The sequence below is a fragment of the Coregonus clupeaformis genome, chromosome 1 (genome assembly GCF_020615455.1).
Source record: "Coregonus clupeaformis isolate EN_2021a chromosome 1, ASM2061545v1, whole genome shotgun sequence".
Classification (NCBI taxonomy): Eukaryota; Metazoa; Chordata; class Actinopteri; order Salmoniformes; family Salmonidae; genus Coregonus; species Coregonus clupeaformis.
In genome coordinates, this window is record NC_059192.1 from 55,653,220 (window position 1) to 55,677,904 (window position 24,685).

General features: G+C 44.4%; 1 protein-coding gene across 1 annotated transcript in view; it reads left to right on the forward strand.

The window, feature by feature from the left end:
* LOC121570887 (protocadherin-15-like) overlaps positions 1 to 24,685 on the forward strand; it is a 481,652-nt gene that overhangs the window by 417,221 nt on the left and 39,746 nt on the right. Inside the window, exons 27-30 of the mRNA XM_041882214.2 lie at positions 11,593 to 11,733; positions 13,931 to 14,058; positions 20,116 to 20,331; positions 21,331 to 21,419. Coding sequence (XP_041738148.1) covers positions 11,593 to 11,733; positions 13,931 to 14,058; positions 20,116 to 20,331; positions 21,331 to 21,419 — 574 coding nt within the window. The remainder of the gene's footprint in view (positions 1 to 11,592; positions 11,734 to 13,930; positions 14,059 to 20,115; positions 20,332 to 21,330; positions 21,420 to 24,685) is intronic.

Below are 24,685 nucleotides of genomic sequence, written 5' to 3' on the forward strand. Positions count from 1 at the left end.
AAGCATTTTGCTACAGCTGGCCATGCTTTCCATCTGGCTACCACTACCCCGGCCACCAACTCTGCACCATCCGCTGCAACTTGCCCATGCCCCCCCCGCTTCTCCTTCACACAAATTCAGACAGCTGATGTTTGTAACACCCTGGCTCTGGGACTCTATATGTTGAGCCAGGGTGTGTTCTTTCTATGTGTTCTGTTTCTATGTTGGGAATTCTAGTTTGTTTATTTCTATGTTGGCCTGAGTGACTCCCAATCAGAGGCAACGAGTGTCAGCTGTGGCTGGTTGTCTCTGATTGGGAGCCATATTTAAACTGTCTGTTTTTCCCTTTGTGTTTGTGGGTTCTTGTTCCGTGTTGGTCTATGTTACCTAGGACGTTACGAGTCGTTTGTTGTTTTTGTTTACTGTCCGTGTTTATCGCTAATGATAAATAAACATGTTCGTTCATCACGCTGCGCCTTGGTCCTCCTCTCTTAACGACGATCGTGACAGAAAAACCCACCATACCAGGACCAAGCAGCGTGTCCAGGAGCAGGCAGCCTGGACGTGGGAGCAGATTTTGGACGGGCAGGGGTCCTGGACCTGGGAGGAAATCCTGGCCGGGATGGATCGCCGGCCATGGAGTGAGACTGTAGAGAGGCGACGGAGAGAGGAGCAACGGCGTGATCAGGGTCGTCGTCGGACGGTCGAGAGGCAACCCCCAAAAATTTTTAGGGGGGGGCACAGGGCATGGACGACGGGGCTGACGGAGGCAGAAAAGGGGCGTATTCAGAAGGCCACCAGGTTACGGGGGCCACTGGTCAAAGTAGGGAAAGAAGGTTTAGAGGCACGACGAGAGGTACTGGGGTGTGTTACCAGTCCGGTCCGGCCCGTTCCAGATCCCGGGGTAGAGCCAGTGGTGTGTGTCCCCAGTACGGTCCGGCCTGTTACGGCCCCTCGCACCAAATGGACGGTGCGCGTCACCAGCCCGGTCCGGCCTGTTCCTGCCTCTCGCACCAAGCCTACGGTGTGCGTCGCCAGCCCGGTCCGGCCTGTTCCTGCCCCTCGCACCAAGCCTACGGTGTGCGTCGCCAGCCCGGCCCGGCCTGTTCCTGCCACTCGCACCAAGCCTACGGTGCGCGTCGCCAGCCCGGCCCGGCCTGTTCCTGCTCCTTGCACCAAACCTACGATGTGCGTCGCCAGCCCGGCACGGCCTGTTCCTGCCACTCGCACCAAGCCTACGGTGCGCGTCGCCAGCCCGGCCCGGCCTGTTCCTGCCACTCGCACCAAGCCTAAGGTGCGCGTCGCCAGCCCGGCCCGGCCTGTTCCTGCCACTCGCACCAAGCCAGGGGTGCGAGTCGTCAGCCTGGTCCAGCCTGTTCCTGCCACTCGCACCAAGCCAGGGGTGCGAGTCGTCAGCCTGGTCCAGCCCGTTCCTGCTACTCGCACCAAGCCATGGGTGCGAGTCGTCAGCCTGGTCCAGCCCGTTCCTGCTACTCGCACCAAGCCAGGGGTGCGAGTCGTCAGCCTGGTAAAGCCCGTTGCTGCTCCACGCACCAAGCCAGGGGTGCGAGTCGTCAGTCCGGTGAGGCCCGTTCCGGCTCCACGCACCAAGCCAGGGGTGCGCATCGTCAGCCCGGTCCGGCCCGTTGCTGCTCCACACACCAAGCCAGGGGTGCGAGTCGTCAGTCCGGTGAGGCCCGTTCCGCTCCACGCACCAAGCCAGGGGTGCGCATCGTCAGCCCGGTCCGGTCCGTTTCCTGCTCCACGCACCAAGCCAGGGGTGCGTATCGCCAGCCCGGTCCGCCCGTTGCTGCTCCACGCACCAAGCCAGGGGTGCGCATCGTCAGCCCGGTCCGGCCCGTTGCTGCTCCACGCACCAAGCCAGGGGTGCGCATCGTCAGCCCGGTCCGGCCTGTTCCTACTCCACGCACCAAGCCAGGGGTGCGAGTCGTCAGCCCGGTCCGGCCCGTTCCGGCTCCACGCACCAAGCCAGGGATGCGCGTCGTCAGTTCAGCACAACCCGTGCCTGGGTCACCGGTGCCTGGTAGGGTACCGGTCAACTGCTCCACTATGGAGCTGAAGCTAACCGCTCCTGCTACGTCCAGTTCAGCTCCAGCCAGCGGGGCCAGACCGGACCAGGGGCGCTATGGGGGGTTTATTGGAGGGTGGTGGGCAAGGCCGGAGCCAGAACCGCCGCCGAGGAGGAATGCCCACCCAGCCCTCCCCTGTTTTGCTCTAGTTGAGGCGCGTCGCAGTCTGCGCCTTTAGGGGGGGGGGTACTGTAACACCCTGGCTCTGGGACTCTATATGTTGAGCCAGGGTGTGTTCTTTCTATGTGTTCTGTTTCTATGTTGGGAATTCTAGTTTGTTTATTTCTATGTTGGCCTGAGTGACTCCCAATCAGAGGCAACGAGTGTCAGCTGTGGCTGGTTGTCTCTGATTGGGAGCCATATTTAAACGGTCTGTTTTTCCCTTTGTGTTTGTGGGTTCTTGTTCCGTGTTGGTCTATGTTACCTAGGACGTTACGAGTCGTTTGTTGTTTTTGTTTACTGTCCGTGTTTATCGCTAATGATAAATAAACATGTTCGTTCATCACGCTGCGCCTTGGTCCTCCTCTCTTAACGACGATCGTGACAATGTTTTGAAAGTGCTGCAAAATCTGGACCCCTACAAATCAGCCGGGCTAGACAATCTGGACCCTATCTTTCTAAAACTAGCCGCCGAAATTGTCGCAACCCCTATTACTAGTCTGTTCAATCTCTCTTTCATAACGTCTGAGATCCCCAGAGATTGGAAAGCTGCCGCGGTCATCCCCCTCTTCAAAGGGGGTGACACTCTAGATCCAAACTGCTACAGACCTATATCCATCCTGCCCTGCCTTTCGAAAGTATTTGAAAGCCAAGTTAACAAACAGATCACCGACCATTTCGAATACCACCGTACCTTCTCCGCTTATGCAATCCGGTTTCCGAGCTGGTCATGGGTGCACTTCAGCCACGCTCAAGGTCCTAAACGATATTATAACCGCGATTGATAATAGACAGTACTGTGCAGCCGTCTTCATCGACCTGGCCAAGGCTTTCGACTCTGTCAACCACCGCATTCTTATTGGCAGACTAAATAGCCTTGGTTTCTCAAATGACTGCCTCGCCTGGTTCACCAACTACTTCTCGGATAGAGTTCAGTGTGTCAAATCGGAGGGCCTGTTGTCTGGACCTATGGCAGTCTCTATGGGGGTGCCACAGGGTTCAATTCTTGGGCCGACACTTTTCTCCGTGTATATCAATGATGTCGCTCTTGCTGCTGGTGACTCTCAGATCCACCTCTACGCAGACGACACCATTTTGTATACATCTGGCCCTTCATTGGACACTGTGTTAACAAACCTCCAAACGAGCTTCAATGCCATACAACACTCCTTCAGTAGCCTCCAACTGCTCTTAAACACTAGTAAAACTAAATGCATGCTTTTCAATCGAACGCTGCTGGCACCCGCCCACCCGACTAGAATCACCACTCTCGACGGGTCTGACCTAGAGTATGTGGACAACTACAAATACCTAGGTGTCTGGTTAGACTGTAAACTCTCCTTCCAGACTCACATAAAGAATCTCCAATCCAATGTTAAATCTAGAATCGGCTTCCTATTTCGCAACAAAGCCTCCTTCACTCATGCTGCCAAACATGCCCTCGTAAAACTGACTATCCTACCGATCCTTGACTTCGGCGATGTCATTTACAAAATAGCCTCCAACACTCTACTTAGCAAATTGGATGTAGTCTATCACAGTGCCATCCGTTTTGTCTCCAAAGCCCCATACACTACCCACCACTGTGACCTGTACGCTCTTGTTGGCTGGTCCTCACTACATGTTCGTCGTCAAACCCACTGGCTCCAGGCCATCTATACATCACTGCTAGGCAAATCCCTGCCTTATCTTAGCTCATTGGTCACCATAGCAGCACCCACCCGTAGTCTGCGCTCCAGCAGGTATATCTCACTGGTCATTCCCAAAGCCAACACCTCCTTTGGCCGCCATTCCTTCCAGTTCTCTGCTGCCAATGACTGGAACGAATTGCAAAAATCTCTGAAGCTAGAGACTCTTATCTCCCTCAATAACTTTAAACATAAGTTGTCAGAGCACCTTACCGATCACTGCACCTGTACACAGCCCATCTGAAATTAGCCCACCCAACTACCTCATCCCTATATTGTTATTTATTTTGCTCTTTTGCACCCCAGTATCTCTATTTGCACATAATCTCTTGCACATCTAGCATTCCAGTGTTAATACTATTGTAACTATTTTGCACTATAGCCTATTTATTGCCTTACCTCCATAACTTGCTACATTTGCACACAATGTATATATATTTTCTGTTGTATTTTTGACTTTATGTTTTTTACCCCATATGTAACTCTGTGTTGTTTTTATTGCACTGCTTTGCTTTATCTTGGCCAGGTCGCAGTTGTAAATGAGAACCTGTTCTCAACTGGCTTACCTGGTTAAATAAAGGTAAAAAAAAAAAAAAAAATAGAGATCCTGGTTCTAATCCAGGCTCTGTCGTAGCCGGCCGCGACTGGGAGACCCATGTGGCGGCGCACAATTGGCCCAGCATCGTCCAGGGTAGGGGATGGAATGTCCGGCATGGATGTAGCTCAGTTGGAAGAGCATGGTGTTTGCAACGCCAGGGCTGTGGGTTCGATTCCCACGGGGGGCCAGTATGAAATAAAAATAATAATAATGTATGCACTCACTAACTGTAAGTCACTCTGGATAAGAGTGTCTGCTAAATGACAAAAAAAAAAATAATAATAGAAAAAAATAATATATATATACAGTGGGGAAAAAAAGTATTTAGTCAGCCACCAATTGTGCAAGTTCTCCCACTTAAAAAGATGAGAGAGGCCTGTAATTTTCATCATAGGTACACATCAACTATGACAGACAAAATGAGAAAAAAAAATGCAGAAAATCACATTGTAGGATTTTTAATGAATTTATTTGCAAATTATGGTGGAAAATAAGTATTTGGTCAATAACAAAAGTTTCTCAATACTTTGTTATATACCCTTTGTTGGCAATGACACAGGTCAAACGTTTTCTGTAAGTCTTCACAAGGTTTTCACACACTGTTGCTGGTATTTTGGCCCATTCCTCCATGCAGATCTCCTCTAGAGCAGTGATGTTTTGGGGCTGTCGCTGGGCAACACGGACTTTCAACTCCCTCCAAAGATTTTCTATGGGGTTGAGATCTGGAGACTGGCTAGGCCACTCCAGGACCTTGAAATGCTTCTTACGAAGCCACTCCTTCGTTGCCCGGGCGGTGTGTTTGGGATCATTGTCATGCTGAAAGACCCAGCCACGTTTCATCTTCAATGCCCTTGCAGATGGAAGGAGGTTTTCACTCAAAATCTCACGATACATGGCCCCATTCATTCTTTCCTTTACACGGATCAGTCGTCCTGGTCCCTTTGCAGAAAAACAGCCCCAAAGCATGATGTTTCCACCCCCATGCTTCACAGTAGGTATGGTGTTCTTTGGATGCAACTCAGCATTCTTTGTCCTCCAAACACGACGAGTTGAGTTTTTACCAAAAAGTTATATTTTGGTTTCATCTGACCATATGACATTCTCCCAATCCTCTTCTGGTTCATCCAAATGCACTCTAGCAAACTTCAGACGGGCCTGGACATGTACTGGCTTAAGCAGGGGGACACGTCTTGCACTGCAGGATTTGAGTCCCTGGCGGCATAGTGTGTTACTGATGGTAGGCTTTGTTACTTTGGTCCCAGCTCTCTGCAGGTCATTCACTAGGTCCCCCTGTGTGGTTCTGGGATTTTTGCTCACCGTTCTTGTGATCATTTTGACCACATGGGGTGAGATCTTGCGTGGAGCCCCAGATCAAGGGAGATTATCAGTGGTCTTGTATGTCTTCCATTTCCTAATAATTGCTCCCACAGTTGATTTCTTCAAACCAAGCTGCTTACCTATTGCAGATTCAGTCTTCCCAGCCTGGTGCAGGTCTACAATTTTGTTTCTGGTGTCCTTTGACAGCTCTTTGGTCTTGGCCATAGTGGAGTTTGGAGTGTGACTGTTTGAGGTTGTGGACAGGTGTCTTTTATACTGATAACAAGTTCAAACAGGTGCCATTAATACAGGTAACGAGTGGAGGACAGAGGAGTGTCTTAAAGAAGAAGTTACAGGTCTGTGAGAGCCAGAAATCTTGCTTGTTTGTAGGTGACCAAATACTTATTTTCCACCATAATTTGCAAATAAATTCATTAAAAATCCTACAATGTGATTTTCTGGAATTTTGTTTCTCAATTTGTCTGTCATAGTTGACGTGTACCTATGTTGAAAATTACAGGCCTCTCTCATCTTTTTAAGTGGGAGAACTTGCACAATTGGTGGCTGACTAAATACTTTTTTTCCCCACTGTATATACAGTGGGGAGAACAAGTATTTGATACACTGCCGATTTTGCAGGTTTTCCTATTTACAAAGCATGTAGAGGTCTGTAATTTTTAACATAGGTACACTTCAACTGCGAGAGACGGAATCTAAAACAAAAATCCAGAAAATCATATTGTATGATTTTTAAGTAATTAATTTGCATTTTATTGCATGACATAAGTATTTGATACATCAGAAAAGCAGAACTTAATATTTGGTACAGAAACCTTTGTTTGCAATTACAGATATCATACGTTTCCTGTAGGTCTTGACCAGGTTTGCACACACTGCAGCATGGATTTTTGGCCCACTCCTCCATACAGACCTTCTCCAGATCCTTCAGGTTTCGGGGCTGTCGCTGGGCAATACGGACTTTCAGCTCCCTCCAAAGATTTTCTATTGGGTTCAGGTCTGGAGACTGGCTAGGCCACTCTATGACCTTGAGATGCTTCTTACGGAGCCACTCCTTAGTTGCCCTGGCTGTGTGTTTCGGGTCGTTGTCATGCTGGAAGACCCAGCCACGACCCATCTTCAATGCTTTTACTGAGGGAAGGAGGTTGTTGGCCAAGATCTCGCGATACATGGCCCCATCCATCCTCCCCTCAATACGGTGCAGTCGTCCTGTCCCCTTTGCAGAAAAGCATCCCCAAAGAATGATGTTTCCACCTCCATGCTTCACGGTTGGGATGGTGTTCTTGGGGTTGTACTCATCCTTCTTCTTCCTCCAAACACGGCGAGTGGAGTTTAGACCAAAAAGCTCTATTTTTGTCTCATCAGACCACATTACCTTCTCCCATTCCTCCTCTGGATCATCCAGATGGTCATTGGCAAACTTCAGACGGGCCTGGACATGTGCTGGCTTGAGCAGGGGGACCTTGCGTGCGCTGCAGGATTTTAATCCATGACGGCGTGTTGTGTTACTAATGGTTTTCTTTGAGACTGTGGTCCCAGCTCTCTTCAGGTCATTGACCAGGTCCTGCCATGTAGTTCTGGGCTGATCCCTCACCTTCCTCATGACCATTGATGCCCCACAAGGTGAGAACTTGCATGGAGCCCCAGACCGAGGGTGATTGACCGTCTTGAACTTCTTCAATTTTCTAATAATTGCGCCAACAGTTGTTGCCTTCTCACCAAGCTGCTTGCCTATTGTCCTGTAGCCCATCCCAGCCTTGTGCAGGTCTACAATTTTATCCCTGATGTCCTTACACAGCTCTCTGGTATTGGCCATTGTGGAGAGGTTGGAGTCTGTTTGATTGAGTGTGTGGACAGGTGTCTTTTATACAGGTAACGAGTTCAAACAGGTGCAGTTAATACAGGTAATGAGTGGAGAACAGGAGGGCTTCTTAAAGAAAAACTAACAGGTCTGTGAGAGCCGGAATTCTTACTGGTTGGTAGGTGATCAAATACTTATGTCATGCAATAAAATGCAAATTAATTACTTAAAAATCATACAATGTGATTTTCTGGATTTTTGTTTTAGATTCCATCTCTCACAGTTGAAGTGTACCTATGATAAAAATTACAGACCTCTACATGCTTTGTAAGTAGGAAAACCTGCAAAATCAGCAGTGTATCAAATACTTGTTCTCCTCACTGTATATATATATATATACAGTGGGGAACAAAATTATTTAGTCAGCCACCAATTGTGCAAGTTCTCCCACTTAAAAATATGAGAGAGGCCTGTAATTGAGGAAAAAAAATCCAGCAAATCACATTGTAGGATTTTTTATGAATTTATTTGCAAATTATGGTGGAAAATAAGTATTTGGTCACCTACAAACAAGCAAGATTTCTGGCTCTCACAGACCTGTAACAACTTCTTTAAGAGGCTCCTCAGTCCTCCACTTGTTACCTGTATTAATGGCACCTGTTTGAACTTGTTATCAGTATAAAAGACACCTGTCCACAACCTCAAACAGTCACACTCCAAACTCCACTATGGCCAAGACCAAAGAGCTGTCAAAGGACACCAGAAACAAAATTGTAGTCCTGCACCAGGCTGGGAAGACTGAATCTGCAATAGGTAAGCAGCTTGGTTTGAAGAAATCAACTGTGGGAGCAATTATTAGGAAATGGAAGACATACAAGACCACTGATAATCTCCCTCGATCTGGGGCTCCACGCAAGATCTCACCCCGTGGGGTCAAAATGATAACAAGAACGGTGAGCAAAAATCCCAGAACCACATGGGGGGACCTAGTGAATGACCTGCAGAGAGCTGGGACCAAAGTAACAAAGCCTACCATCAGCAACACACTTCGCCGCCAGGGGCTCAAATCCTGCAGTGCCAGACGTGTCCCCCTGCTTAAGCCAGTACATGTCCAGGCCTGTCTGAAGTTTGCTAGAGTGCATTTGGATGATCCAGAAGAGGATTGGGAGAATGTCATATGGTCAGATGAAACCAAAATAGAACTTTTTGGTAAAAGCTCAACTCGTCGTGTTTGGAGGACAAAGAATGCTGAGTTGCATCCAAAGAACACCATACCTACTGTGAAGCATGGGGGGTGGAAACATCATGCTTTGGGGCTGTTTTTTCTGCAAAGGGACCAGGACGACTGATCCGTGTAAAGGAAAGAATGAATGGGGCCATGTATCGTGACATTTTGAGTGAAAACCTCCTTCCATCAGCAAGGGCATTGAAGATGAAACGTGGCTGGGTCTTTCAGCATGACAATGATCCCAAACACACCGCCCGGGCAACGAAGGTGTGGCTTCGTAAGAAGCATTTCAAGGTCCTGGAGTGGCCTAGCCAGTCTCCAGATCTCAACCCCATAGAAAATCTTTGGAGGGAATTGAAAGTCCGTGTTGCCCAGCGACAGCCCCAAAACATCACTGCTCTAGAGGAGATCTGCATGGAGGAATGGGCCAAAATACCAGCAAAAGTGTGTGAAAACCTTGTAAAGACTTACAGAAAACGTTTGACCTGTGTCATTGCCAACAAAGGGTATATAACAAAGTATTGAGAAACTTTTGTTATTGACCAAATACTTATTTTCCACCATCATTTGCAAATAAATTCATTAAAAATCCTACAATGTTATTTTCTGGATTTTTTTCCCTCATTTTGTCTGTCATAGTTGACGTGTACCTATGATGAAAATTACAGGACTCACTCATCTTTTTAAGTGGGAGAACTTGCACAATTGGTGGCTGACTAAATACTTTTTTCCCCCACTGTTATATATATATATATATATACAGTGGGGAGAACAAGAATTTGATACACTGCCGATTTTGCAGGTTTTCCTACTTACAAAGCAAGTAGAGGTCTATAATTTTTATCATAGGTACACTTCAACTGTGAGAGACGTAATCTAAAACAAAAATCCAGAAAATCACATTGTATGATTTTTAAGTAAATAATTTGCATTTTATTGCATGACATAAGTATTTGATACATCAGAAAAGCAGAACTTAATATTTGGTACAGAAACCTTTGTTTGCAATTACAGAGATCATACGTTTCCTGTAGGTCTTGACCAGGTTTGCACACACTGTAGCAGGGATTTTTGCCCACTCCTCCATACAGACCTTCTCCAGATCCTTCAGGTTCCGGGGCTGTCGCTGGGCAATACGGACTTTCAGCTCCCTCCAAAGATGTTCTATTGGGTTTAGGTCTGGAGACTGGCTAGGCCACTCCAGGACCTTGAGATACTTCTTACGGAGCCACTCCTTAGTTGCCCTGGCTCTGTGTTTCGGTTCGTTGTCATGCTGGAAGACCCAGCCTCGACACATCTTCAATGCTCTTACTGAGGGAAGGAGGTTGTTGGCCAAGATCTCGCGATACATGGCCCCATCCATCCTCCCCTCAATACGGTGCAGTCGTCCTGTCCCCTTTGCAGAAAAGCATCCCCAAAGAATTATGTTTCCACCTCCATGCTTCACGGTTGGGATGGTGTTCTTGGGGTTGTACTCATCCTTCTTCTTCCTCCAAACACGGCGAGTGGAGTTTAGACCAAAAAGCTATATTATTGTCTCATCAGACCACATGACCTTCTCCCATTCCTCCTCTGGATCATCCAGATGGTCATTGGCAAACTGCAGATGGGCCTGGACATGCACTGGCTTGAGCAGGGGGACCTTGCATGCGCTGCAAGATTTTAATACATGACGGTGTAGTGTGTTACTAATGGTTTTCTTTGAGACTGTGATCCCAGCTCTCTTCAGGTCATTGACCAGGTCCTGGGCTGGCGTGGTTACACGTGGTCTGCGGTTGTGAGGCCGGTTGGACATACTGCCAAATTCTCTAAAACAACGTTGGAGGCCTATGGTAGAGAAAGGAACATTAAATTATCTGGCAACAGCTCTGGTGGACATTCCTTCAGTCAGCATGCCAATTGCATGCTCCCTCAAAACTTGAGACATCTGTGGCATTGTGTTGTGTGGCAAAACTACACATTTTAGAGTGGCCTTTTATTGTCCCCAGCACAAGTTGCACCTGTTTAATGATTATGCTGTTCAATCAGCTTCTTGATATGCCACACCTGTCAGGTGGGTGGATTATCTTGGCAAAGGAGACATGCTCACTAACATGGCTGTAAACAAATTTGTGCCCAAAATTTGAGAGAAATAAGATTTTGTGCTTATGGAACATTTCTGGGATATTTTATTTCAGCTCATGAAACATGGGACCAACACTTTAATTGTTGCGTTTATATTTTTGCTCAGTATATGTAGGCTTGCCATAACAAAAGTGTTGAATACTAAATGACTCAAGACATATCAGCTTTTCATTTTTAATTAATTTGAAAACATTTTTAAAAACATAATTCTACTTTATGTGATATTATGTGTATGCCAGTAACAAAACATCTTAATTTAATACATTTTCAATTCATGCTGTAAAACAACTAAATGTGGAAAAAGTCAAGGGGTGTGAATACTTTCTGAAGCCACTGCACTTGAGCTTGTGTCCTCAAAAGTGAGTACACCTCAGCAATTTATAACTATTTTAACCAGAAAGGTGAGTTCCGTACCTTTCTAAAACTATGCAACATTACCAGTTATTGTTTATGGCCATCTCATGAAACATTATGACGTTTGGCTATATCTATTTAGGCGGAAATCTAAATGTAATCCAATTTTGATCCTGTCAGAGAGTGCTTCCAATGTCCTCCTCATGTTGTGCTGTTTGTTTTCTTGTTGGTTGCAGGTGAGTTCCAAGTGAATAACCGGACAGGTGTGATCTCCACGGCTAAGCCTCTGGATTATGAGACTGTTACCAGCTACGTGCTCAGGGTCCAGGCTGACTCCATGGCCGTGGTCATGGCCCAACTGCGGGTTCCCTCCAAAAGTATGACGGGGGTATTTAACTGCACATAAGGGGGCTGGGACGCTACATCAAGTATTCACCTTTCTGGCTAGATACTGTGGTTGACATTGGTATCGTGGTCCTAAGAGGAGTTGACACATAAGATGTGCCCCCCACCCACTCAAACACTTGCACACACTGTTGATAGAGGTTAAATGTAAAATGGAATGGCGAAAGACTGAGCAACATAGTGGAGGTGAAATCATTTTTGGCCCACATCAGAGAAACCATCTTCACCTCTTCAACCGTCCTACTCCCTCTGCTCATTCTTAGCCCTATGCCACATGACTTTACAATTCTGTGCACTGCTGGAAGACAAATTATCTTTGACAGCTCATACTTTTTTACCTAAACTGCAGTGCGGGGCAGGGTAGGGTTGTGCTAGTTTTGTACATACTGTATTTGTACTGTATAAGAAAAACTGTGACAAATAGATATGGAGCAGTGGAGGCTCCTCAGAGGAGGAAGGGGAGGATCATCCTCCTCAGTGAGTTTCATAAAAATAAAAATTGTAAAACATTAAAAATGTTATCATTTTTAGATAAAACTATACTAAAGATATTCATTTCACCAAATAATTTATTAAAATACACTGTTTTGCAATGAAGGTATACAGTAGCCTCAACAGCACTCTGTAGGGTAGCACCATGGTGTAGCCGGAGGACAGCTAGCTTCCGTCCTCCTCTGGGTAGATTGACTTCAATACAAAACCTAGGAGGCTCATGATTCTCACCCCCTTCCATAGACTTACACAATAATTATAACAACTTCCGGAGGACGTCCTCCAACCTAACAGAGCTCTTGCAGCATGAACTGACATGTTGTCCACCCAAGCAAAGGATCAGAGAATGTATCTAGTACTGAAAGCATAAGCTACAGCTAGCTAGCACTGCAGTGCATAAAATGTGGAGATGAAGGAGACACAAGAGATTTTGTGATTATTTTTCACTTTCAGTTTCACTTACTTAGCTAGCAAATGCAGCTAGCTAGTTTAGCCTACTCAAACACCCTGCTCAAACAGAGGGATGCTATGTTAGCTAGCTGGCTATGACTATCCAACACAACACTGGAACTCTTCAAAGTCAAGGTAAGCTTTTGGTTTTACTAATTTATTGCCACCGGGGCCCGCCGGTGTAACTGCTAACTGACTATACACTGTAAACTTACTGCATGATTGTAGCGGGTTTACTAACGTGTTAGTTCTATTAGCTATGTTGACTATGACGTTTCTTTAGCTATTATGGTGACAACGATGTAGGCTGTGTGTAGCAGTTATGATATGGGTTGGCTTGGATTTTTTTCTTTTTCTTCGCTTGGTCACATACAGCTGATGTGTTGTGCATTGAAGTCCACAAATGAAGGGAAAAGGTGAGTGGAGGAGAGCTCATAGATGCGAGAAGGAATACAACGTGGCTGCTATGAAAGTGAACTGTGTTGACGCTTGACATGGGCTGTATTCATTCCGCCGATTCTGTTGAAAACCATTTCTTAAAAGGAAGCAAACGGAACGAAAGGGGGATAAACATAACTGAATTTGACCAATAGAAACTCTCGTTTGCAACTGTTGGACTAATGATTATACCCTAGATCAGCTAAATGCAGGCAAGAGTGTGCAAGGCGGTATTGTCTGTCCATGTGTCACTGTCTGTCATCTCAACATTTTCTCTCAACCTGTGTGCACCTACGTTGTAATCTTTCATTCATAGGCTAGGTTGTAGCAACCTCATGAGTATCATGTAGTAGCCTAAACCAATCGATGTTACATTGCACTGGGTGAATGGAACATGAATGACAGTCATCCAATATGCTGTAATAGAAATAAGGCCATGCTCATGAGAAAAAATAAATGGTCCTCCCTCATCTTAAACGGCACTGACCGCCACTGGTATAGAGTGTGTTTACCTGTACTTCAAGCTCTTTTCCTTGAGGACAACATGGCATATGAATGGGAATAGCAAAAGGAGCACATATTTTATTATTTTATTATGAACCTGTGTGTTGGAGTTTTATTTTGCTATAAAACTCCCCTTCCCAACCAACACTTATCTCCTCTAAACTATGGTATGTACTGTAAAGGATTGAACATTAAAGTTGTGTGCACTTGCTGCCCTGTTTGTCTGGATAAAACTATATGCTTCATGACAAAAAATGTGACTGTGTCCCTCCTCTAACTCTGCAGCCAACACAGCCAAGGTGTATATCGAGTTGCAGGATGAGAACGACCACCCGCCTGTCTTCACCAAAAAGTTCTACATCGGTGGTGTGGCTGAAGATGCCAACACCTTCTCCTCTGTGCTGAAGATAATAGTGAGAAAGACCTTCTGATACTCATCCTTATATGAGTACCCCCCCCCCACTCACACACACACTAACACACACACGCACACGCACATACATACACACTCTACCTCCTTAACAGCACTATCAACAAGGCAGGTCCTACAGGCTCTAGTTTTGTCGCACCTGGACTACTATTCAGTCGTGTGGTCAGGTGCCACAAAGAGGGACTTAGTAAAATTACAATTGGCTCAGAACAGGGCAGCACGGCTGGCCCTTGGATGTACACATAGAGCAAACATTAATAATATGCATGTCAATCTCTCCTGGCTCAAAGTAGAGGAGAGAATGACTTCGTCACTCAATAGGGTAGGCCTATTGAGTTGAAGCAGAGTCACTTAATTTGATTGCATATTTCAAGGGTGATTGCTGAATATAAGTATATTTTCCAACCCATTCTTGCTCTCAATGCCACTTAGTGGCCCAGTGTTCATTTTATGCACACAAACAAATCTGAACCTTTGTTCTCAAGTGCTTTTACAAACAATATTGAGATTAAGCTAGGGTTGCAAAGGGAGGGCATGTTACCGGTAATTTCTGAAACTTTCAAGGATTGTTGATTAGATGCTTTTTTAATTAATTAATCTATCTTCTCTTGAACCATATGGTCTAGACCAGGGATGGGCAACTGGCGGCCCGCGGACCGCATGCAGCCCTCGGCCCCCCTTTTGTAGGCCCGCGAACCAATTTCCAAAAACTCAGTCGGGGTCTGAACTTACTGTTGAGAGTTAGAATAATAGAATACACAAGGTGCAATTTCGAAATTTGGTTGTGCATCAGTGGTCTAAGGCACTGCATCGCAGTGCTAACTGTGCCACTAGAGATCCTGGTTCGAATCCAGGCTCTGTCGCAGCCGGCCGCGACCGGGAGACTCATGGGCGCCGCACAATTGGCCCAGCGTCGTCCAGGGTAGGGGAGGGAATGGCCGGCAGGGATGTAGCTCAGTTGATAGAGCATGGCGTTTGCAACGCCAGGGTTGTGGGTTTGATTCCCACGGGGGGCCAGTATAAAAAAATAAATATGTATTCACTAACTGTAAGTCGCTCTGGATAAGAGCGTCTGCTAAATGACTAAAATGTAAAATGTAATTCACTTACAGTCACTCAATTAGTCCATGTCAGCTAAAAAAAATGTAGATTCCTAAATTAGTCTAGCCAGATATCTAAACTTGTAGTAATCATGGTCAAATTACTGACTGGGGGGTCCCCATTGATTTTGTTAGTCACTTTCACTCGGATATCATATTAAAAACTGCAAACCTTTCTCTCCACCCTATGGCAAAATGAGTAAAATTGCAAAATGTGTAAAATTATCTGTAAAAGTGCACTTTCTTCTCTTCACCCTATGGCAAAATGAATTGCATGACATTTTGGGACAGAGCTGCTTGGCAAATATGCACATAGAATACACACAAATGGAGGGTATAGAATAGACTATTGAGGCAACTTCAACTAACAAATCAAACTAACATCATATACAGTGAGGGGAAAAGTATTTGATCCCCTACTGATTTTTGATGGTTGCCCACTGACAAAGACATGATCAGTCTATAATTTTAATGGTAGGTTTATTTGAACAGTGAGAGACAGAATAACAACAACAAAATCCAGAAAAACGCATGTAAAAAATGTTATAAATTGATTTGCATTTTAATGAGGGAAATAAGTATTTGACCCCTCTGAAAAACATTACTTAGTACTTGGTGTCAAAACCCTTGTTGGCAATCACAGAGGTCAGACGTTTCTTGTAGTTGGCCACCAGGTTTGCAGACATCTCAGGAGGGATGTTGTCCCACTCCTCTTTGCAGATCTTCTCCAAGTCATTAAGGTTTTGAGGCTGACTTTTGGCAACTATAACCTTCAGCTCCCTCCACAGATTTTCTATGGGATTAAGGTCTGGAGACTGGCTAGGCCACTCCAGGACCTTAATGTGCTTCTTCTTGAGCCACTCCTTTGTTGCCTTGGCCGTGACTTTTGGGTCATTGTCATGCTGGAATACCCATCCACGACCCATTTTCAATGCCCTGGCTGAGGGAAGGAGGTTCTCACCCAAGATTTGACGGTACATGGCCCCGTCCATCGTCCCTTTGATGCAGTGAAGTTGTCCTGTCCCCTTTGCAGAAAAACACCCTCAAAGCATAATGTTTCCACCTCCATGTTTGATGGTGGGGATGGTGTTCTTGGGGTCATAGGCAGCATTCCTCCTCCTACAAACACGGCGAGTTGAGTTGATGCTAAAGAGCTCGATTTTGGTCTCATCTTACCACAACACTTTCACCCAGTTCTCCTCTGAATCATTCAGATGTTCATTGGCAAACTTCAGACGGCCTGTATATGTGCTTTCTTGAACAGGGGGACCTTGCGGGCGCTGCAGGATTTCAGTCCTTGACGGCGTAGTGTGTCACCAATTGTGACTCCACAAACTCCACGAGGTGAGATCTTGCATGGAGCCCCAGGCCGAGGGAGATTGACAGTTATTTTGTGTTTCTTCCATTTGCGAATAATCGCACCAACTGTTGTAACCTTCTCACCAAGCTGATTGGCGATGGTCTTGTAGCCCATTCCAGCATTGTGTAGGTCTACAATCTTGTCCCTGACATCCTAGAAGAGCTCTTTGGTTTTGGCCATGGTGGAGAGTTTGGAATCTGATTGATTGAATGCTTCTGTGGACAGGTGTCTTTTATACAGGTAACAAGCTGAGATTAGGAGCACTCCCTTTAAGAGTGTGCTCCTAATCTCAGCTCGTTACCTGTATAAAATACACCTGGGAGCCAGAAATCTTTCTGATTGAGAGGGGGGTCAAATACTTATTTCCCTCATTAAAATGCAAATCAATTCATAACATTTTTGCCATGCGGATTTTTTTGTTGTTATTTTGTCTCTCACTCTTCAAATAAACCTACCATAAAAATTATAGACAGATCATTTCTTTGTCAGTGGGCAAACATACAAAATCAGCAGGGGATCAAATACTTTTTTCCCTCACTGTAAGTACAGTTGAAGTCGGAAGTTTACATACACCTTAGCCAAATACATTTAAACTCAGTTTTTCACAATTCCTGACATTTAATCCTAGTAAAAATGCCCTGTTTTAGGTCAGTTAGGATCACCACTTTATTTTAAGAATGTGAAATGTCAGAATAATAGTAGAGAGAATGATTTATTTCAGTATTTATTTATTTCATCACATTCCCAGTGGGTCAGACGTTTACATAAACTCAATTAGTATTTGGTGGCATTGCCTTTAAATTGTATAACTTGGGTCAAACCTTTCGGGTAGCCTTCCACAAGCTTCCCACAATAAGTTGGGTGAATTTTGGCCCATTCCTCCTGACAGAGCTGGTGTACCTGAGTCAGGTTTGTAGGCCTCCTTGTTCGCACACGCTTTTTCAGTTCTGCCCACAGATTTTCTATAGGATTGAGGTCAGGGCTTTGTGATGGCCACTCCAATACCTTGACTTAGCTGTCCTTAAGCCATTTTGCCAAAACTTTGGAAGTATGCTTGTGGTCATTGTCCGTTTGGAAGACCCATTTGCGACCAAGCTTTAACTTCCTGACTGATGTCTTGAGATGTTTCTTCAATTTATCCACATAATTTTCCTTCCTCATGATGCCATCTATTTTGTGAAGTGCACCAGTCCCTCCTGCAGCAAAGCACCCCCACAGCATGATGCTGCCACCCCCGTTCTTCACGGTTGGGCTGGTGTTCTTCGGCTGGCCAGCATCCCCCTTTTTCCTCCAAACATAACAATGGCCATTATGGCCAAACAGTTATATTTCTGTATCATCAGGCCAGAGGACATTTCTCCAACAAGGACGATCTTTGTCCCCATGTGCAGTTGCAAACTGTAGTCTGGATTTTTTATGGCGGTTTTGGAGCGGTGGCTTCTTCCTTGCTGAGCGGCCTTTCAGGTTATGTCGATATAGGACTTGTTCAACTGTGGATATAGATACTTTTGCACCTGTTTCCTCCAGCATCTTCACAAGGTCCTTTGCTGTTGTTCTGGGATAGATTTGCACTTTTCGCACCAAAGTACGTTCATCTCTAGGAGACAGAATGCATGTCCTTCCTGAGCGGTATGACGGCTGCGTGGTCCCATAGTGTTTATACTTGCATACTATTGTTTGTACAGATGAACGTGGTACGTTCAGGTGTTTGGAAATTGCTCCCAAGGATGAACCAGACTTGTGGAGGTCTACAATTTTTTTCTGATGTCTTGGCTGATTTCTTTTGATTTTCCCATGATGTCAAGCAAAGAGGCACTGAGTTTGAAGGTAGGCCTTGAAATACATCCACAGGTACACCTCCAATTGACTCAAATTATGTCAATTAGCCTATCAGAAGCTTCTAAAGCCATGACATCATTTTCTGGAATGTTTTTAAAGGCACAGTCAACTTAGTGTATGTAAACTTCTGACCCACTGGAATTGTGATACAGTGAATTATAAGTGAAATAATCTGTCTGTAAACAATTGTTGGAAATATTTCTTGTGTCATGCACAAAGTAGATGTCCTAATCGACTTGCCAAAACTATAGTTTGTTAACAAGAAATTTGTGGAGTGGTTGAAAAACAAGTTTTAATGACTCCAACCTAAGTGTCTGTTAACTTCTGACTTCCACTGTATGTCACTCTGGATAAGACCTTCTGCTAATTGACCAAAATATACAATATTTTATATTAATATATATTTTTGAAGTTATTCAAGTATAGATTATCAAAGTTTCCATAGATTGGCAAACATTTCCTGATAATTACCCAAATTAAGGAAAAATCTGTTAACTTTTGTAAATTACCTGTACCTTCGAGTGGTATACAGTCTTATTTGAGAATATATTTTAAAACACCTGGTTTTCTGAGCAATCTTTCAAATTAGTAGGCCATGTAAACACTTTAATCGGTGTTCCAGCTGTGTATTTGATCTGCACATGTGCTAGCACCAGACAAGCAAGCCTCCCTCTTTAGCGCGAGTAAAGTAAGTTCGGAACAACTGAATGTATGAACTCAGAATCAAATATGCTTCCCAAAAATAACATGTGGTAAAATGTTTATTTTGATTGGCGATTTTCAGGTAAGCTGATTTCAGATGTGTCCATGTAAGCAGGATTATTAGGGAAATCATTATTCTTGCAAAGCATGTAAATGTTTTAATCAAACTAGACTATCTACAACAATCTCTTTATTGTGTGCATGTAACCATACTCAAAGATTGGGCAACCCTGTCATTGACTCTCTTATCATCCCTCCCTCCCTTCTCCCTCATTCAATCCCTCCATCCTCCCATGCCAATACCTGGAGAGAAAAAAAAGGCATTGCACCTATTAATCAATGTCATTGCAGACAGGCACTCTGAGAATTGATGCCAGTGGCAGGGTGGACAGAGTCAATGGTCGTATCCGAAATCTGTCTTGCCTACTACTTAGTAAAACTACATACTGTGTACTAATCGTACTACAAACTATTTAGAACGTACTGTTTAATGAAAACGTGTGCAGTAAGCAACAAATATGAACATACTAGGCTCATCCACACTGAGAAAGCACCATCTCGAGCAATTGCTCTTGTTCCCCGCCATTCGTTCATTTTGGTAGCGCATGTACCCTATTCTGATTGTCAGCTGTTGTCAAACACACGTGGGTCTCGAAAGACAATTCTCTTCTTGAAAAGGGTTCAGCGAATTCTACTAGATGAATTAGTGCGAGAGCCTGGCATTTAAGACTCAATTTCCCCCTCTCCTGGCCAAATCACTCTCATCCTTCATGGAACAATGACAATAGTACATTTTATATGTGGCGACAAGGAAAGCAGCTCTGTTCCAAAATATGCCACCACAACTGAAGCACATTCATCATTACTGCCATTGTTAAAGCGATAGTTCACCCAAATTACAAAATTGCATATCTGTTTCATTACCCTGTAAGCGGTCTATCGTGTGGATGTGTTTGTGTGTGTGTGTGTGTGTGTGTGTGTGTGTGTGTGTGTGTGTGTGTATGTGGTTGTGTGTGGTTGTGCGTTTTCTTTTCCCTAGGCCACTGATGCAGATACAGGGAACTACAGTGCCAATGCGTACCGGCTGATCATCCCGCCCACGGCAGACGGTCAGGACAGCTTTGTGATCGAGCAGTACACAGGCATCATCAAGACGGCCATCATGTACCACAACATGCGCAGATCCTACTTCAAGTTTGAGGTCATCGCCACCGACGACTACGGAGAGGGTCTGAGCAGCAGCGCCGATGTGGTGGTGAGTGTCTAGGGTCCTCAAACAACCCATATCCCTCTATGGTTTGAAACACACACACACATACACAGACACACACAATGTAAACCTTTATTTCCTCAAGTGTTTCTCATTAGGCAAGTGATATGAGACTACAAAGTCTGGCAGTTAGTAGTTTGTCCTCCGCTAACTGTGATCTTAACAGATGCCAAACAACCTCTGATGGGTGTATTAGTGTCAGACAGCATTCCTCTGAGCTGATGTATTCAGTAGGAAGCTACATGATGATGAAGCATGATTTATTTCCTATCTAGACTCTGTCTAGCTATCAATATATTACATTATTCAGAACAGTAACAGCACACCAGATGTATAATGTTTATGCCAGTGAACCCCTCTGCTTCGAGCTGATGATGCAATTCAACTATACATGGAGTGTGTTTTCCGCTCATTATAATTGCTCTCTTTTTTAATTTAGTCTTTTTTTAATTTTGTCTTTTTTTTGCCGCCCTGTGTTTGTGTGTGCATGTGCGTGTGTGTGTCTTTTTACTTAGACAATACATTTATCATTTGTTTTCAGTTATTGGAGCCAGTGTTGCTCCTAGTGTGTAGGGCTAACAAGTCTGCAATGACACAGAATGATTGTATGGGACGGGTGACAGCAGTGAGTGCTCAACGATGTTGCTCATTTTCAAGAGAAAATGTAATTTCATCGAGGCCGTGTGGGAGATTTGGCCTTAGAGCCAGTGCGCTTACTGCGCCGGCGAATATTAGGTGCCATTAGATTTGCCACATGGCACCAATACAAGCAGGCAATTCAGTTTCTCGTTTTGGCCACAAGGAGCATGTTAAGCATGAATGGACAACATTTACATATTCTCTCTCTCTCTCTCTCTCTCTCTCTCTCTCTCTCTCTCTCTCTCTCTCTCTCTCTCTCTCTCTCTCTCTCACACACACACTTTTTCTTCCTCTTACTGCTGCTCTCTCTCTCTCTCTTTTTCTTTCTCGCTCTCTCTCTCTCAGGTGTCTGTGGTCAACCAGCTGGATATGCAGGTGATGGTGTCCAATGTCCCGCCCACCGTCGTGGAGGAGAATAAAGAGCAACTTATTGTGTAAGGCACCATTCAATCACTTTCTTTCAGCGTTATTGTCACAGTGAACATGCTTGGTTACATTGAAAACCTATTAGGTTCCTAAAGGCCCCTGAACACTCAACAGAAACAGGAGAGTGGAGTAAAAAGTATTACATCTATATAATATAAGCAGTGATTTTGTCTTTTATTTCCATTAAATAACATTTCCTCTACAGGGGCATCATACGTTTTCACTTTTTTTATTTTCTGAGAAGCACCTATAGTGGAATAGCATAGTGGGATTGCATAAAACATGTTTTCCTGTTGAGTAAGGGGTCTTGGTTCAAGGTGGCACGATGCAACTTGCAAATTCTGCTAGTGAAATTGTTTGTGTTGGATGAGAGGGTAGTCTCCAACTGTGTTTTGAGACTTCATGGAACAGAAAAAAAAGTTATAGCACTTCAGATGTTCTGGCATTTTTTAATTATCCCTGTGTTGCACAACTTACAGTAGGTCCTCAATGGCTTCACTGTATGTTTACTTTCTGTCTCCCTTAACAAATGATTAGGCAATTAAAACCACTGATTGTCCAGATAGACAGTCAAATCTATCATTCTCAATCAGTAAATTATTTTAAAACAGCACAGTGTTTTTAGACAGATAAGATAATAAAATAAGAAGGTCATATACATTAATTATTTAAAAATCTCACATTAAATGACACTACCCCTCTAAGATTGCTCTATGCTTTGACAACTAAATAATGTGTTTAGTTAGTCATTCTGATAACATCTGCAAGGCCTCCCATTTTCCTTGGTCCTATTTGAGGCCCAGAACTATTACCTGGCTACGCTGTTCATCAGGCGCGGCAATCGGGTTGGAGAAACTACCCATTTAGTGGCTGTAATTTAAAGTGCCGATTTCGCTCAGCCTGAAATTGATTATGGGAGACCTGTTTTGCCAAGAGCAAAGACATACAGTGAGGGAAAAAAGTATTTGATCCCCTGCTGATTTTGTATGTTTGCCCACTGACAAAGAAATGATCAGTCTATAATTTGAATGGTAGTTTTATTTGAACAGTGAGAGACAGAATAACAACAACAAAATCCAGAAAAACGCATGTCAAAAATGTTATAAATTGATTTGCATTTTAATGAGGGAAATAAGTATTTGACCCCCTCTCAATCAGAAAGATTTCTGGCTCCCAGGTGTCTTTTATACAGGTAACGAGCTGAGATTAGGAGCACACTCTTAAAGGGAGTGCTCCTAATCTCAGTTTGTTACCTGTATAAAAGACACCTGTCCACAGAAGCAATCAATCAATCAGATTCCAAACCCTCCACCATAGCCAAGACCAAAGAACTCTCCAAGGATTTCAGGGACAAGATTGTAGACCTACACAAGGCTGGAATGGGCTACAAGACCATCGCCAAGCAACTTGGTGAGAAGGTGACAACAGTTGGTGCGATTATTCGCAAATGGAAGAACCACAAAATAACTGTCAATCTCCCTCGGCCTGGGGCTCCATGCAAGATCTCACCTCGTGGAGTTGCAATGATCATGAGAACGGTGAGGAATCAGCCCAGAACTACACGGGAGGATCTTGTCAATGATCTCAAGGCAGCTGGGACCATAGTCACCAAGAAAATAATTAGTAACACACTACGCCGTGAAGGACTGAAATCCTGCAGCGCCCGCAAGGTCCCCCTGCTCAAGAAAGAACATATACAGGCCCATCTGAAGTTTGCCAATGAACATCTGAATGATTCAGAGGAGAACTGGGTGAAAGTGTTGTGGTCAGATGAGACCAAAATCGAGCTCTTTGGCATCAACTCAACTCGCCGTGTTTGGAGGAGGAGGAATGTTGCCTATGACCCCAAGAACACCATCCCCACCGTCAAACATGGAGGTGGAAACATTATGCTTTGGGGGTGTTTTTCTGCTAAGGGGACAGGACAACTTCACCGCATCAAAGGGACGATGGACGGGGCCATGTACCGTCAAATCTTGGTTGAGAACCTCCTTCCCTCAGCCAGGGCATTGAAAATGGGTCGTGGATGGGTATTCCAGCATGACAATGACCCAAACCACACGGCCAAGGCAACAAAGGAGTGGCTCAAGAAGAAGCACATTAAGGTCCTGGAGTGGCCTAGCCAGTCTCCAGACCTTAATCCCATAGAAAATCTGTGGAGGGAGTTGAAGGTTTGAGTTGCCAAACGTCAGGCTCGAAACCTTAATGACTTGGAGAAGATCTGCAAAGTGGAGTGGGACAAAATCCCTCATGAGATGTGTGCAAACCTGGTGGCCAACTACAAGAAACGTCTGACCTCTGTGATTGCCAACAAGGGTTTTGCCACCAAGTACTAAGTCATGTTTTGCAGAGGGGTCAAATACTTATTTCCCTCATTAAAATGCAAATCAATTTATAACATTTTTGACATGTGTTTTTCTAGATTTTTGTTGTTGTTATTCTGTCTCTCACTGTTCAAATAAGCCTACCATTCAAATTATAGACTGATCATGTCTTTGTCAGTGGGCAAACGTACAAAATCAGCAGGGGATCAAATACTTTTTTCCCTCACTGTACTGACGTCCGTTTTACAACCATTCAAACCAGTGAAATCCCAACCAGCGAAATTCTTAAAAGCATGGCCTCAAACAGATATGGTCACACACAAGTAAGTTGTAAAATATGTTTCAGCATTATAAAGTCAGTGTCATAATTTGTAAAGGGTGACAACACATGAAGGTGAAGTGAACCAGGGCAACCACTACTAACGTTTGATCAGCACATTGTACCACACAGTATGACAGAAGTTTATGAATGATTCATAAAACCTTCACATCATTGTAAAGATGGCTGAAAAAATATGAAGGTAGTTATATGTAATGCTTCAGCTATACCTGCACTGTTAAACCTTTCCTGTTAACGTACATCATTATACTGGCACCAGAGTTGCCAGCTCAATACAGTGATTTTGCTTTACAGTAGAGATGCTGTAATACATTTACAGTACTATTTTCCATACTGTAAAACATATTACAGCATCCCTACCGTACATTTACAGCAGGGATGATGTAATGATACAACACCAATTATTAACTGGGTGATTTTTTTCTAGGTCGCACAGGAAGATATTTAGAGCAGACTGAAATGGCTTGTGTCAACTTGAGCTAGCTAAGAAAGCATGCCGTAATTCAATGTTGGCTAGCAATAAAGATACTTATAAACAAGTCAAGGTACCTAACCAGCAGCTGCTGAAAATATTATTCCACTTCATAGCAGCTTCAAGAAGATATTTATT